The following is a 15,008-nucleotide window of genomic DNA, read 5'->3' on the forward strand; positions in this document are numbered from 1 at the left end:
GACCTTTCATCGACATGTGACATTGCTAGTAAGTAAAGGTTCACCCAAAGGGAGAATTCAACCCAAAAGATCTACAAGGCCAAAAGATGAGTATATGATAATACACATCCTCCGACTTCCTCTGCTGAGCACTTCCTAGCTTCAAGACTGTCCTTTGTAGCACTTATGCTACTACCAATCTCCAAGAACAGTCCCTGCCTTTTAAACTACCTCTCAACTTACAAGATGCTTCTGGCTGTCAGTAGGAATAGAAAGGCCCGCAGACACTTTTAGGAGCTTCATGATTAATTCAGCATAAGATTCTTTTGCCAGGATGATAGACGGCGGGTAATGGCTGCTGAAATAACTTAGCACACTCTGGTACGACACAATATCCACAAGATGCCATGAAAGTGAGCTTGTCTGTCCAAGGAGACTAAGTAAAGGTGAATCCTAAAAATAAAACACATATTCCTTTAGTTCCAGAGCCCCAATTTTTCCAGAAATATGTGTTGCTAACTAGTCTGTGGAATAACTACTAAGATGGCCTATGGTAAGCACAGAACAGTTATGATATCAAGTAAGTACCTACTCGAGTTAGGAGTACTAGTGAAAGAAATAACCAAAGTTTTGGCAAAAACACATTCATATTAAGATGTATTGAGTATCTGGAACCCAGGTTCTTTTCTTTCAAAAGAACTCTCTGTTCTGGTGGGACATGCCAAAATTGACTTCAAGAAGCATACAAGAGATTGAAGTAGATATTAATGAGATACAAAATAAAGTTGATTAATACATTCTAACTCAGTGTGGTTCTTTGCATAATTTAGAATCAGATAATGAGCTATCCAAGAAAATCAGGCATCTGGTTAAAGGTACATCTCATATGCCAAGCATCTGTTCACACTGATAGGGGCACTGGAAAAACAAATGAAAAACTACGACCTAGTAGAAAGCAAAGATCTAAGCAGCCTTGCCGAATTTTTGCCATAAGCTTCCCAAACTTACTGTTTGGTCTACCAGTTGAACTTCCTTTGCCAATAAAATCATCATGAAAAGGAGGCAGACAATCATGCTGCGGGTTTCTGGGTGGGGACTGGAATTCCAGGCATCAGAGAGCACACTAACCCAGTTGACTTCACAGAGTACAGACCCCAAAAATAAGAAACAGCTCTTGGGGCTTCCTCGTTCCACCTAAAAGAAAATGAATTAAAATCATTGTGTTGCCTTCTGCTATCTATGTATCTGGCAAATGTATGTAAATTGTTTCATAATTATGTTTTTAAAAAACACTTTTTCCCCAGATTATATCACTTAGAATCCCACCTCCTAGAGATTTAGACTTAATATTTGTAATATCTTTCCTTCCACAGTGTATGTGTGTATATTTTAGTTTGTCTGTTCAGATTTCAGCATTTATTCCAATCATTCTTAATAAGCGAGGAATGACCTTCCCTAACCCCAACCTGGGTGGAGAATCGCTGCCACAGTAAGTCACTGGAGCTGCAGGGAGTGTATCAGAATCCTCAGGTGTGCCAGGACAGGGCAAAGTTGAAATTTACTAGTCAGTAGTTCCCAAACTTAAGTGTGCATCAGAACTAAATGGAAGGTGTATTAAAACAGACTGCTGGGCCTACCCCTAGAGCTTTTAATTTTGCAGGTATGGGTTGGGAGCCAGAATGTGTAAGTTCCCAGGTAATGCTGATGCTGCTGTCCCAGGGACCACACTACTTTGAGATCCACTACACTAGTGTATATTATTTATATTGCCTTTTTCCTTTTTCCTTTTTTTTTTTTTTTTGAGATGGAGTTTCACTCTTGTTACCCAGATTGGAATGCAATGGCACGATCTTGGCTCAACGCAACCTCCGCCTCCTGGCTTCAAGCAATTCTCCTGTCTCAGCCTCCTGAGTAGCTGGGATTACAGGTGCCTGCCACCATGCCCAGCTAATTTTTTATTTTATTATTTTATTGCTTATTTTTTATTTTATTTTTAGTAGAGTCCGGGTTTCTCCATGTTGGTCAGGCTGGTCTTGAACCCCCAGCCTCAGGTGATCTGTCCACCTCAGCCTCCCAAAGTGCTGGGATTACAGGCGTGAGCCACCGCGCCCGGCCTATATTCCCTTTTTAATGTAATGCTGTATTATAACAATGTCTCTGTATTATTAGTCTTTACAATTTTTGATGACTGCATGTTTAAATTCTATTTAAAATATGAGAGGCCGGGTGCGGTGGCTCACAGCTGTAATCCCAGCACTTTGGGAGGCCAAGGCAGGCGGATCACAAGATCAGGAGATTGAGACCATCCTGGCTAACATGGTGAAACCTCATCTCTACTAAAAATACAAAAAATTAGCTGGGCATGGTGGTGGGCACCTGTAGTCCCAGCTACTTGGGAGGCTGAGGCAGGAGAATGGCGAGAACCTGGAAGGAGGAGCTTGCAGTGAGCCAAGATCGTGCCACTGCACTCCAGCCTGGGTGACAGAGCAAGACTCCATCTCAAAAAAAAAAAAAAAATTAGAGAATGAGGAACAGATGTACTATAAAGTATATAAGAAACCTCAAAGATCTCTTACAAGCTATTTAAATACTTCTAATTTGTTTAAAATAAAACATGGCTACTCATGAATTTTTCCTTTCAAAATGAAGATTAAAAGCTCTAGTCTATTTATAAAATCATGATCAATGGAATTTGGTGATGATTCATTTCTTCTCATTACTGTTATTATATTATGCTAACTACTAATTCTCTTCCTTTTAGAAAATGATTCTTCATTGTCCATTATAATCTGTTCTCTATCCTCACCCTCAACCCCACCAAAAAAATATAGTTTATTATGCCAACAAGACACAAAGAATTAAAAGATCCCCAGCTTCTGGGGTGGTCAGGGTCATCTGCCATTAGAATAAAACTCCTAGAGACAGAGTCTACAGCATCCCTTAACAGGCTGTGCTACTATCTAATCTGTCTTATAGTTAAGGTCATCCTTTTTTAAACTCCATCTTATAGTTCTTTAAACCACCTTTCTCTAGTATGTTCATAATGGTGATAAATATTTACTTAATGCCTGTCTCATATACTAAATCTAGCTATAAAATCATTCTTAAGCCTTGGATTTCTCTAGAACAACTGCCCTCAGCTTTTCTTGCATTTCAGCTACTGAGTGGCTGACAAGAGCAGCACAGATGGGGTTCCATTAAGGGCACTAAAAAAGTTAAGTATATTTTGCTAACCTTCATAAATAACTGTAGATCTGTATCAAAGCACTTAAGGTGTCTCAACAATAAATGTGACAGTAAGAGTAAACACAAACTAACTGATGAGACTATGAACAAATGAACTGAAACTACCATAAAAACCTAAGACAAGAGTGTAATTAAAAAAAAAAAAAGAAGAAAAACAATAACAGCTCCAAATTCCTGACTAGTATGTAAGTTACACTACACTCTCTGTTTTCTGGTTTTGTAACCATTGCTTCTACTGCAAAGACTCGCATGCACTCTCTTTTTTTAAGTCATTTCAGGTCTGCACACGATTATGATGCATCATCGGTTGTCACAATGCATTTTATCTCCTATAATCAAATTATTCACTTGCATAACTGCTAAAAGAAACTAATAGCTTCAGTACCAATTTACATTTTCTTTAATAGAACATTTAACGATAAGCAGTTGTTGACACAAACTGTAATGACACAAACACATCAATAACAACCAAGATTAAGCATAACGGAGGCATTAAACTACGTACTCACACGTGACAAAGTCTAGGGGATGACTGACATATTATAGATAAAATCTTTCTCTGGGTTTTAAAAATGGTCCTGTAGATGTTTTAGCACAATAAAATGACTTCCACAAGACACTGTTTTCCACAGGCACCACCGAGGCAACACAGAATGTATTCACGGTCCACGCTAGCACACACTGCCACTATGCCTAACAACCACAGTGACCAGGCTGCTCCCTAGAAGCCAGATGTCTCTAGGCTGCGATGCCGGGAATGAAGGGCTTACTTTGAAGAAGGCCTCCATGAGCATCTGGTCAGGGTGCAGGTCCTTCCATGGCAGTTTCCGGTATGTGCTATGGAAAGCGTACAGAATGAACTCTGGCATTTTGGGTGCTGTACATGCTTCACAATAATGCATCAGGTGCAACCAAAGGGCTCCTGCATCACCTGGCAACAGCTTATCTAGAATGTGAAAAGAAAATAGAGCTGAAGACCTTTGGTTTATCTTTAAAAAAAAAAAAAAAAGCAAATTTGAACTAAAAGTCTAAAATCTAAGGTTCTCATGATTGACCCAATTTCAAAGATTTTCATGTAGGGAGAGTGGTTAAGGGGACTACTGGCAGATTAGTAATAAAGAATGGTACTTTAATTACCCACTCGGGTAACTGGAATGAGCAGATGCTATGTGGGAAATAATCAGCTTTTCTTTAAAATTTCTAAATGTATGGCTTTTTAACTGAAATACACTCCTACAGCTTGTTGCCCTCAGTATGTATTCAGTTTTACACATTTAGTGCTTCATTCATTTGGCACTCAGGAGAAATCCAAAATCCCTCAAAAGGAAATGTTCCATTTTTTAAAAGAAGACATACAAATGGTCAATAGGTGCATGAAGAAATGCTCAGCGTCACTGATCATTAGAGAAATGCAAACTAAAACCACAACAATATATCAGTGCACAGCTGTTAGGATAGCTGTTATCGAAAAGATGAACGATAACAAGTGTTAGAGAGGATCTGGAGAGAAAGAAACTCTTAAACACTGTTGGTGGGAGTGTAAATTAGTACAACCATTATGGAAAAAGGCATGGAGGTTCGTCAAAAAACTAAAAATAGACTACCATATGATCCAGTAATCTCACTTCTGGGTATATATCCAAAAGAAAGGAAATCGATAGGTTGAAGGGATAACCACACTCCCATGTTCACTGCAGCATTATTCACAATAGCCAAGATATGGAAACAACCTAAGTGTCCTTCAAAAGATGAATGGATTTTTCTAAATGTGGTGTATATACACAATGGAATACCAGTCTGCCTTAGAAGAGGAGGAAATCCTGTCATTTGCAACAATATGAATGAATCTGGAGGACTCATGCTAAGTGAAGAAAACAAGGCACAGAAAGACAAATGCCACATGCTCTTACTCATATGTGGAATCTAGTAAGTTGAACTCATTGAAGTAGAGAATAGAATGACAGTTACCAGAGGCTGTGGGGTGTCAGGGGAAAAGGGAGGGAATGAGGAGTTGCTGATCAAAAGGGCACAAAGTTTCAGAGGGCAGGAGGAATAGGTTTCGGGATCTATTGTACAGCAGGGTGACTACCGTCCACAACAATGCATTACGTATTTCGAAATCAGAAGAGAACAAACTTTAAATGTCTCATCATAAACAATGAAAGGTAAGCAAGGTGATGGATATCTTAATTATCTTGATTTAATCACGCCACACTGTAAATCACACTGTACCCATCAATGTATATAATTATGATTTGTTAATCAAAAATAACATTAATTTTTTAATTTTAGAAACAGTGGAAATGTTCCAAATGACTAAAACTTAATTAACCCTTGATGCAATGAAACTAGTCCATTAACTGTCATTCATGTAAGTCATTCTAAAATAAATCTCATGCTTTTCTGAGACCTGGATTATTACTCAATATTATCCTCACAAGTATCAATTCCATTAATGCCTTCAAGGGCTAATGACTATATAAGGGACATTTAGTCTAAAACAAGTGGTTTCAGACTTTCTGGTTCCATGCTAATGGAATGCAGTCAAAGAAGAGAGAGCCACACACAGTAAGAACAGAAACCTGATGGTGTTTCTCAACACAAATCTTTTAAAAAATGGCCAACGAGGCTGTGTGCAGTGGCTCACGCTTGCAATCCCGGCACTTTGGGAGGCCAAGGCAGGCAGATCACTTTAGGTCAGGAGTTCGAGACTAACCTGGCCAACATGGTGAAACTCTGTCTCTACCAAGAATACAAAAATTAGCCAGGTGTGGTGGCAGGCACCTGTAATCCCAGCTACTCGGGAGGCTGAGGTGGGAGAACTGCTTGAACCAGGGAGGCAGAGGTTGCAGTGAGCCAAGATCGCACCACCGCACTCCAACCTGGGCAACAGAGTGAGACTCCTTGTCCAAAAAAAAAAAGCCAATGAGCATCAACACATTGTACCAGACAACTCTCATTTCTAACATGCTTGTACCCTCAATTCCACAACCCGGCATGGAACAGGAATGCACATTTTTAACAACCTTTAAGACAGAGGTTAATGATAACATTCGTTTAAATATGGATAAAAGACAGTTTTGTTTAGATAAAGTTGGGTAAGTATGTAGAAGATATCCAGAAGGATGTCTTAGGATAGACTGAGCTGATAGTTCCAGCCAAGACACAAATTCTGTGACGTCAGATAAATTCTTTTCATTTTCAGGTCCCCACTTTTCTCATCCATAGAAGGAGCTAGTGGATCAGATAACCTCACTAAAAAGCTGCAAGACTTCTTCATCCTACCTTGCAAAGCTCTCCTGTTTCCTTTCTTTGAACCCAGCTACCAAGTCTTGATGTCTGTGAACCCTTCTGTCCTATGCCACTTTCTTATTTTATTCATATACAGGGGCAAGAGAGCCTTGGGGTGCTTTCCCCTATACTAAGAAATTAAATATGGCTGGGCATGGTGGCTCATGCCTGTAATCCCAGCACTTTGGGAGGCCAAGGCAGGCGGATCACAAGGTCAGGAGTTCAAAACCTGCCTGGCCAATATGGTGAAACCACGTCTCTACTAAAAATACAAAAATTAGCCGGGCGTGGTGGCGGGCACCTGTAGTCCCAGCTACTCGGGAGACTGAGGCAGGAGAATCGCCTGAACCCGGGAGGCAGAGGTTGCAGTGAGCCAAGATCCTGCCACTGCACTCCAGCCTGGGCAACAGAGTGAGACTCAGTCTCAAAGGAAAAAAAAAAAAGAAATTAAATATATAGCCTTTATGATTATAATTTGGTGCTCAAATCTTTTTCTCAGTAATCAATATATTCTGGATGGTAAAAAGCAGCTAGAAGTCTGCCTTTCAAAAAAATAATTGAGTACTACTAGGATTTCATGTGTTACTCATTGAACCACTATTTATCAAACACACACTGAGAATATGGCATTACCCTAGTTTTGTAGGGAGCAAAAAGAAGCAAAGAATAACATTTCTGTTATTCTATGAAGAGTTTACACCTCTTCAAGGTAAGATAAGATATATAAAAGATAAATCAGAAATACAAATAAGGTACAGCCAGACAAAATGAAATGAACTATCCAGCCATGAAAAGGCATAAAGAGACTTCAATGTCTATTACTAAGTGAAAGAAGTTAATCTGAAAATGCTATGATTCCAACCATAGGACATTCTAGAGAAGGTAACACTATGGAGATAGTAAAAGGATCAGGGGTTGAGGGGAGGGAGAGATGAACAGGCAGAGCGCAGAGGATTTTTAAGGCAGTGAAACTGCTCTGTATGATACCACAATGGTGGGCACATGTTATTTGTCATTTGTCAAAACCCACCGAATGTGTTTACCAAGAGAGAAAACTAATGTAAATCATGGACTTTCATTGATAATGATGCCTTAATGTAGGTTCATCAATTATAACAAATGTATCACCCTGGTGTGGAATGTCCAGAGTGGGGAAGGCTTGTGCATGTGTGGGGGCAGAAGGTATAAAGGAATTCTTGTACTTTACACTTAATTTTGCTGTAAACCTAAAACTGCTCTAAAAAATAAAGTCTGTTAAACAAAAAATAAAATCTATTATAAAAAAAAAACAAAACTGGATGACATATGCTTAACTGTATGTATTAGCTCATTTTCACACTGCTGATAAAGACATATCCGAGACTGGGTAATTTACAAAGAAAAAGAGGTTTAACAGACTCATAGTTCCATGTGGCTGGGGAGGCCTCACAATCATGGTGGAAGATGAAAGGCATGTCTTACATGGCAGCAGGCAAGAGAGAGAATGAGAGCCAAGCAATACGGGAAACCCCTTATCAAACCACCAGATCTCATGAGACTCATTCACCACCACAAGAACAGTATGAGGGAAACCGCCCCCATGATTCAATTATCTCCCACTGGCTCCCTCCCACAACACATGGGAATCATGGTAGCTACAATTCAAGATGACATTTGGGTGGGGACACTGCCAAACCATATCACTCTATAACTAAATGCCACACAAACACATGGCAGTCACAGGGGCACTAGGTGTATTCAGTGGAAGAAAACACCATGGGCCAGAAGCAAAGAGGAAGCCAGAGTGTTAAACAGATGCTGAAACCAGCCAACCGAGGACTATTTGCCTGCTGAGTTTTAACAGCACAAGAGGACAGAACATGAGGTTTTCTAAGGACTATATTCTTATTGAAAGGGCAGAATGGGGCAAAAGAGGAAACTTCTCTGCCTTACCCTAGATTGTGAGTCAGGAGAGATCAAAAAGTTTACTGTGAGAATTGAGGCCAGCCCGCAAGTGAGTTTGGGGTTTCATTTCATGTAACTGGTAGCACGGGAAACCCCAAACCAAGAAGTTAAGTAGTTCCAATTGACAACAAATGTAGATCCTCTCTGGAGGACTTACACACCCTCAGCCTAGGCCTTATGAGATTCCCATCAGTCTCTCTAAATATGGGCTCACAATACAAAATTTAAAAACACACAAGGAAACATGCCTCCAAGAACAAGAATCCAAAGGAAAATTAAACAGCAGCATAAGACAACCCCCAACAGGAATTTCAGATAATAGAATTAATGTACATACATCATAAAGTAAGCATGTTTCAACAAATTTTAAGGAAATAAAAAATAGAATTTTAAATGAAAGAAAAGATAACTACCAAAAAGGATCAGGATACATTTGAAAAACAAACAAATAGATCTAGAAATGGAAAAAATAATCACTTCAATGAAAAATTCAATTGATATATTTTAAGCAGATGAGACACAGCTGGAGAGAGACTAAAGAAATGGAAGGAAGACCTCTAGAAATTACCCATAATAAAGCAAAAAAAGACAGAAAATATGAAAAAGAGGTTAAGAGTTAGGGAGGACAGGAAGAAACTCAACATGCAGGACAGGCAATATTGGAAGAGAGAAAGACTGCAAATTTACCATAACTGAGAAACTCAGAGCAACCTAACAAAAAAAAGGTAAGAAGTTACACACCTAAAGGCCGGGCGTGGTGGCTCACACCTGTAATCCTAGCACTTTGGGAGGCCGAGGAGGGCAGATAGCCTGAGCTCAGGAGTTTGAGACCAGCCTGGGCAACATGGTGAAACCCCGTCTCTACTAAACCTACAAAAAAATTAGCCAGGTGTGGCGGCATGCGCTTGTAGTCCCAGCTACTCGGGAGGCTGAGGCAGGAGAATTGCTTGAATCTGGGAGGCGGAGGCTGCAGTGAGCCCAGATCACACCACTGCACTCCAGCCTGGGCGAAAGAGCAAGACTCCATCTCCAAAAGAAAAAAAAAAAAAAGCTACACACTTAACACTAAATAATTGTATCAGCGACCTTTCTTCAGTCACAAATAACTGCCTATTAAATAAAAATTAAATAGAGGAAAGTAGAAGAAAAAGACTGACTGACTTAGGGAAAAATGAAAACTAAGCAGAGACAGCCTGACATCTTCCTACCTTTAAAACTCTCATGCAGTGAGTCAATACAGTCAGTGAACAGCTGCACAATGCTTGAGGCCACCACAGTATCACTCTCCAGCCAGGGGTAATGCCGCTGTTGGCTGCTTTAAAGAAAAGAAACACACACTTAGGAATGCAACCGTGATTAAAATACTGTTAAGTCCCAGTGTCTAGGGCTGGCCTAAGTCCTGGAAGCCTGTCCATTATGTAGGCCTGACACACATTTAGAATACTTCAAAGGCTGTAAATAACTGCAGGCAAATTGTAGCTTGTAACACCAGCCATATAATTTTCTTTCATCTCCTTCCTACCCTTTATTCCAATGCAATTAGATTTCAAAAATGTGCTATCTAAATAACCCTTAAATTAACATCTTTTTACATCAAATTTAGACCCTTGGACATCTTGGTTACATTTCAAATGCCGTAGAAAAACACCCTAAGTCAGCTTCAACAGTTTTCTCTACTCAAAGCATTAAAAAAAAAAAAAAAAAAAAAAAATCAAATTCACATAACAAAGAGATGGCCAAAAATTAACAAATAGAAAATGAGCAAATAAATTTTTTTTTTTTTTTTGAGAGAGAGAGTCTTTCTCTGCCACCCAGGCTACAGTGTAGTGGCGCGATCTTGGCTCACTGCAACCTTCACCTCCAGGGTTCAAGCAACTCTTCTGCATCAGCCTCCCGAGCAACTGGGGTTGCAGGCACCGACCACCACATCCAGCTAATTTTTGTATTTTTAGCAGAGACAGGGTTTCACCATGTTGGCCAGGTTTGTCTTGAAGTCCTGACCTCAAGTGATCCACCTGCCTTGGCCTCCCAAAGTACTGGGTTTACAGGCATGAGCCACCACGCCTGGCCCAGAGAAATTCTTTATATGAAAAATTTAATTGGCTGGGCACGGGAGCTCATGCCTGTAATCCCGGCACTTTGGGAGGCAGAAGTGGGCAGACTGCTTGAGGTCAGGAGTTCAAGACCAGCCTGGCCAACATAGCAAAACACTGTCTCTACTAAAAATACAAAAAAATAAAAATAAAAATAAAAAAATAGCTGGGCGTGGTAGCACGCATTTGTAATTCCAGCTACTCAGGGGGCTGAGGCAGGAGAATCGCTTGAACCTGGGAGGCAGAGGTTGCAGTGAGCCAAGATCACGTCACTGCACTCCAGCCTGAGCAACAGAGTGAGACTCTGTCTTAAAAAAAAATTTTTTTATTTTCTGAATCTGGTCTAGAAAACTCAATATCCAAATAGGTTCCATTAATTCTTACTGGAAATAAACAAGCAGCCAGCACTATGGTAAGCAGTCTATATGTACACAGTCACTATAAAATTCTGAAGCTTGCAGATTATTCAGATAGCCCTCTAACAAAAGCAAACATTCAGAACCTTTTATACTTTCCTTAAGTGGCTCGTAAAGCATCATGGGTTAATGCAAAGAGTCTAGAAACAGAAGTCTAAGACCTGAGCTCTAGTCCCAGCTTCAGCACTAACCAACCAGCTATGAGACTTGAGTTTGACATTCATGTTCTCTGAGTCTCAGAATCAAATTCAAGTTTTTGAAAACAACTCCTATAATGTGATGTTTACCACTGTCGTAATTTTTATAAAACCCTGACAAGTTCAACTAGCTTCTGCTTGTATACTTTCAGGGAAAAAAAAGACTCAGAAGGCAACTCACTGAATTTGGACAGCTCTATACCTCTAAGTATTTCAAATGCTTGTGAAATAATGCTTTAATTGAAGAGTCCCAGATTTAAAGGTAATTCCCACCCAATAATTTTATAGCCAACTTAGTTCCAAAACACAACTGATGTAGTAGAGAAAAATCAGTCTCATAAAAATCTAAGAGAACCCTCAAGCGAACAGCATCATTTTTTCTGAAATTAAACACTAAAGTTTATTCAACCTCTTATTGTGGAAAACTGGAAATGAGTGTCCAGTTTTGTTCCAAAATTATTATCAAGATAATATCTCTGATGATCCAGACTAGCAATTCCATAAATAGAAAATGTCTTAAGTTTTGAAAAGAAGCCTTTTCTAAATTTAAATATGGCCTTACACTAAAAAATTAAATCTGTGAACTCATCACTTCTACCAAATACCATTTAGAATTTTAAGTCTACAAACGTCAAAGGAATTTGAATATCTAAAAAACTGTTTACCTTTCGTTGTCCTCTAAAACCAGGATCCATGGCTTAAAGAGCTGAATGATTACTGAATGTAGGGATTTCAGCACTAAAAAGTTTTAGAGACAAAACAAAGGTCATCATTTGTCATTTGTCAATATCACTGCTCACATTATATAGAAAAATCTACCTCTTATTATCTGTAGCTTCATAAACCTATGTTAATGTATAAACAACATGCTTAGTGTAACTATGTATGTTTACGTTTTCATTGGCTACATTGGAATTTCTCTGAATTGAAGAATTTGTATTACAATACAATATCATGGATAATTTTATAACACACTTTTAAAAAAGATAAATGTATAAGATTTAGAACCCCTTCTTAGTAAGACAAATGACAGAAAGGGTTGGAAACTGAAACCTATCTCTTTGTACCCCAACCTGCAAAGGAGGGGCAGAGACAAGCTATAGCAAGCACCCTACATTCACTATGTAATGAATATATCCATTCATATATTGTGACATATATGACACATATATGGGCTCATGCCTGTTCTATATATTTCTACTTTCTCTCCTTGACACTCAATATAAATCTCTTAATGTGCCTATTTAAATCTCTCTTAATGGAAAGTCCAAACACCTAGCTCCACATCACATGAGAAGTATATTACCTGTTTTCCTGCTGGCAGTTGGGTCTTGGGCCAAACAGGTCATTTCTAAGTCAATCAGCCTTTTCACAAGGTAGCCCAAGAATGTCTTCACATCAGCCATATAAGGACTCCATTTTGAGAATAAACCAAAGCTTTTAAAGTCCATCTTGGATAACCGAAGCTTATAAAAAAAGTCTGAAAGCCACTGTATAGTCTCCATTACCTGGAAGAGACAACTAGTCAAAAAATGCTTACTAAATATGTATTTTAGTAAAGTGTCATGATACACTGTGATGGGGGTGTATATAGTAGGTCTTTGACTTTATAAGACAGTGGCAAAAATATAAAGCATGTGAGAAATAAATCAATGGTTTTTTGTTTTTGTTTTTGTTTTGAGGTAGAGTCTCGCTCTGTCGCCTAGGCTGGAGTGCAGTGGCACGATCTTGGCTCATCGCAACCTCCGCTTCCTGGGTTCAAGCGATTCTCCTACCTCAGCCTCCTGAGTAGCTGGGACTACAGGCGTGCACCACCATGCCCAGCTCATTTTTGTATTCTTTAGTAGAGACAGGGTTTCACCATGTTGCCCAGGCTGGTCTCAAATCCCTGACCTCAAGTGATCCGCCCACCTTGGCCTCCCAAAGTGCTGGGGTTACAGGCATGAGCCACTGCGCCAGGCCATCAGTGGGTTTCAAACCTTTTCTAAAGCAGTGGAACCATTATTTCAAATAAATTCTCATGCAAATGCATATCAAACAGAAAGGATAAAACCCAGAGCTCCATGGGACACTGCATCATAGAAACCCGACCAGTGGTCTCAGGGTGGAGTCCGATGGGCTAGGGTGGGCAGGAAAGATCTACAGGGGAGTGCCTGCCCTTGTCTTGGACACATGGGCAAGAATTAGACTCAGGGGAATGGGGTGAGCCATCTGGAAAAAGGAGACACGAGGGAACCAAAGCACTTGACACAAAGAAAAACACATGGCTCTTAAAGATAATGCACAAAAGTTTTCCAACTGCTTAAAAAATGAATAGCAAGGGAAATAAAAAGAAATGCACAAACACATCAGAGACCAAAGGCTACACACCTGCTTGTCTGACAAGAGAGCATCAGAAGAGCTGGGAAGCACGGCGCCCTCGGTGGACGCTGCCCCCTGCTGGCAGCTGGGGGCGCAGCAGCCCAGGGCTCTCAGAGTGGCTTTCCAACACTCGGGGCTCAGAAGCTGCTCCGCGGAGCCTGCCAGCAGGGACAGGAAGAGCAAGTCAGCGGCTTTCCCGAAAGAAATATTTTAACTTGTAACAAAGAATATGAGTACCTTATAAAGGAATAAAAATAAAGCCAAAATCCAAAACAAACTCACAGGGATATCTGGGGTGAGGAGGCCCAAGTAAAGAGAACCTAAGAGAAGAACTGGCCGCCTGCACATTTGGTTTTCCTGGTTCCTGGTAACCCTGCTGGGAGTGAGCGCTGCTGAAGCTGGTGGAGCTACACTCAGAGGGGTGGGAGACCTGACCCTCCGACCCTGACTGGGGAATGGTGGCAGTGCCTCTCCTGGCTGGGGGACCACAGCTATCTATGAGTGTGACAGAAACAACAGTCACAGGACAACGGAAACCACGTGATGAAGGCAACTCAGGGCCTGGGCTCTCCAGAAGGAGTCTCCTACCGGCCCCCCAATTCCCCGAAACCAAGACCCAGAGGCAGCATGGAAACGCTGGACAAGTCCAGCAGCCCATATTCTGAACTAGTCCCAACTCTGCTCCTTAATAACTTCCCATCCCACAGGACAGGAATAATATCGCCTAAAGTACTTTCCACCCAGAGCGAACATGAGAATCAACTAAAGTAACAGGTTCATGGAGCAGATCTGAGGAGAACGATGGTGAGGCCAGTTACAATATGTCCAGTGTGAGGTACCTGGGGACAGTGCCAGTCTGTGTCCAATGGCCACTGGGGTCTGGATCTTAGGACAGCGCCCCAAAATTAAGCTATCACTGGAAATCACACATGCCTAGAAGGCGGCAGTGACATCAGGGAAAACAACGGGCTCACCCAGAGGGAATGAATGCAGTAGAAGAGCAAAGGATGCTCCCAAGGGAACATCAACGTGGTAGCCAAGGAGGAGAAAGAAACCAGGAGGCTGAAGCTCATGACATCTGAGAGGTATCATATTGTTATTCTTAAGTCTGAATTACTTTTCTTGGTAAGAACAAATTTCTAGCTAAATTCAAGTCAATAGTGGTCTAATATAAATGGTTTACAATCTCTTTAAAAGATTTCAGGGAAAAATCCACAACACACACTATTTGAAACTTTAAAAGCTTAGAGAAAAAATTAGCTATGCACATATTCATTGACATTTGTACAAATGTATTTCCCTTCCACCATTCTCCACCCACCCTGCAACCTGCCTCTGTGGGAAACAATTAAAGCTTGAAGTGCTTTCAAAATGAGAGGCTGCACATTTCAAGGTCCTTTGGGCAACCCGATACACTGGATCATTAACTTATCCATTAAACTATTTCTATGATGTAACACAAAAATTTGGTATAAAGCAAA

General features: G+C 40.4%; 1 protein-coding gene across 2 annotated transcripts in view; it reads right to left on the reverse strand.

Moving 5' to 3' along the window:
* The window catches only part of EPG5 (ectopic P-granules 5 autophagy tethering factor), a 121,450-nt gene that overhangs the window by 18,937 nt on the left and 87,505 nt on the right, over positions 1 to 15,008 (reverse strand). Inside the window, exons 32-38 of one of the 2 annotated variants that reach the window (XM_055102749.2) lie at positions 13,537 to 13,685; positions 12,473 to 12,674; positions 11,832 to 11,904; positions 9,669 to 9,772; positions 3,996 to 4,171; positions 988 to 1,173; positions 223 to 432 (exon numbers count right to left, since the gene is read on the reverse strand). In XM_055102749.2, coding sequence (XP_054958724.1) covers positions 223 to 432; positions 988 to 1,173; positions 3,996 to 4,171; positions 9,669 to 9,772; positions 11,832 to 11,904; positions 12,473 to 12,674; positions 13,537 to 13,685 — 1,100 coding nt within the window. Of the gene's footprint in view, positions 1 to 222; positions 433 to 987; positions 1,174 to 3,995; positions 4,172 to 9,668; positions 9,776 to 11,831; positions 11,905 to 12,472; positions 12,675 to 13,536; positions 13,686 to 15,008 lie in introns of both variants that reach the window. The other variant, XM_003830200.5, reaches the window with a different exon arrangement.

This window comes from Pan paniscus, chromosome 17 (genome assembly GCF_029289425.2).
Source record: "Pan paniscus chromosome 17, NHGRI_mPanPan1-v2.0_pri, whole genome shotgun sequence".
NCBI classification, from domain to species: Eukaryota; Metazoa; Chordata; class Mammalia; order Primates; family Hominidae; genus Pan; species Pan paniscus.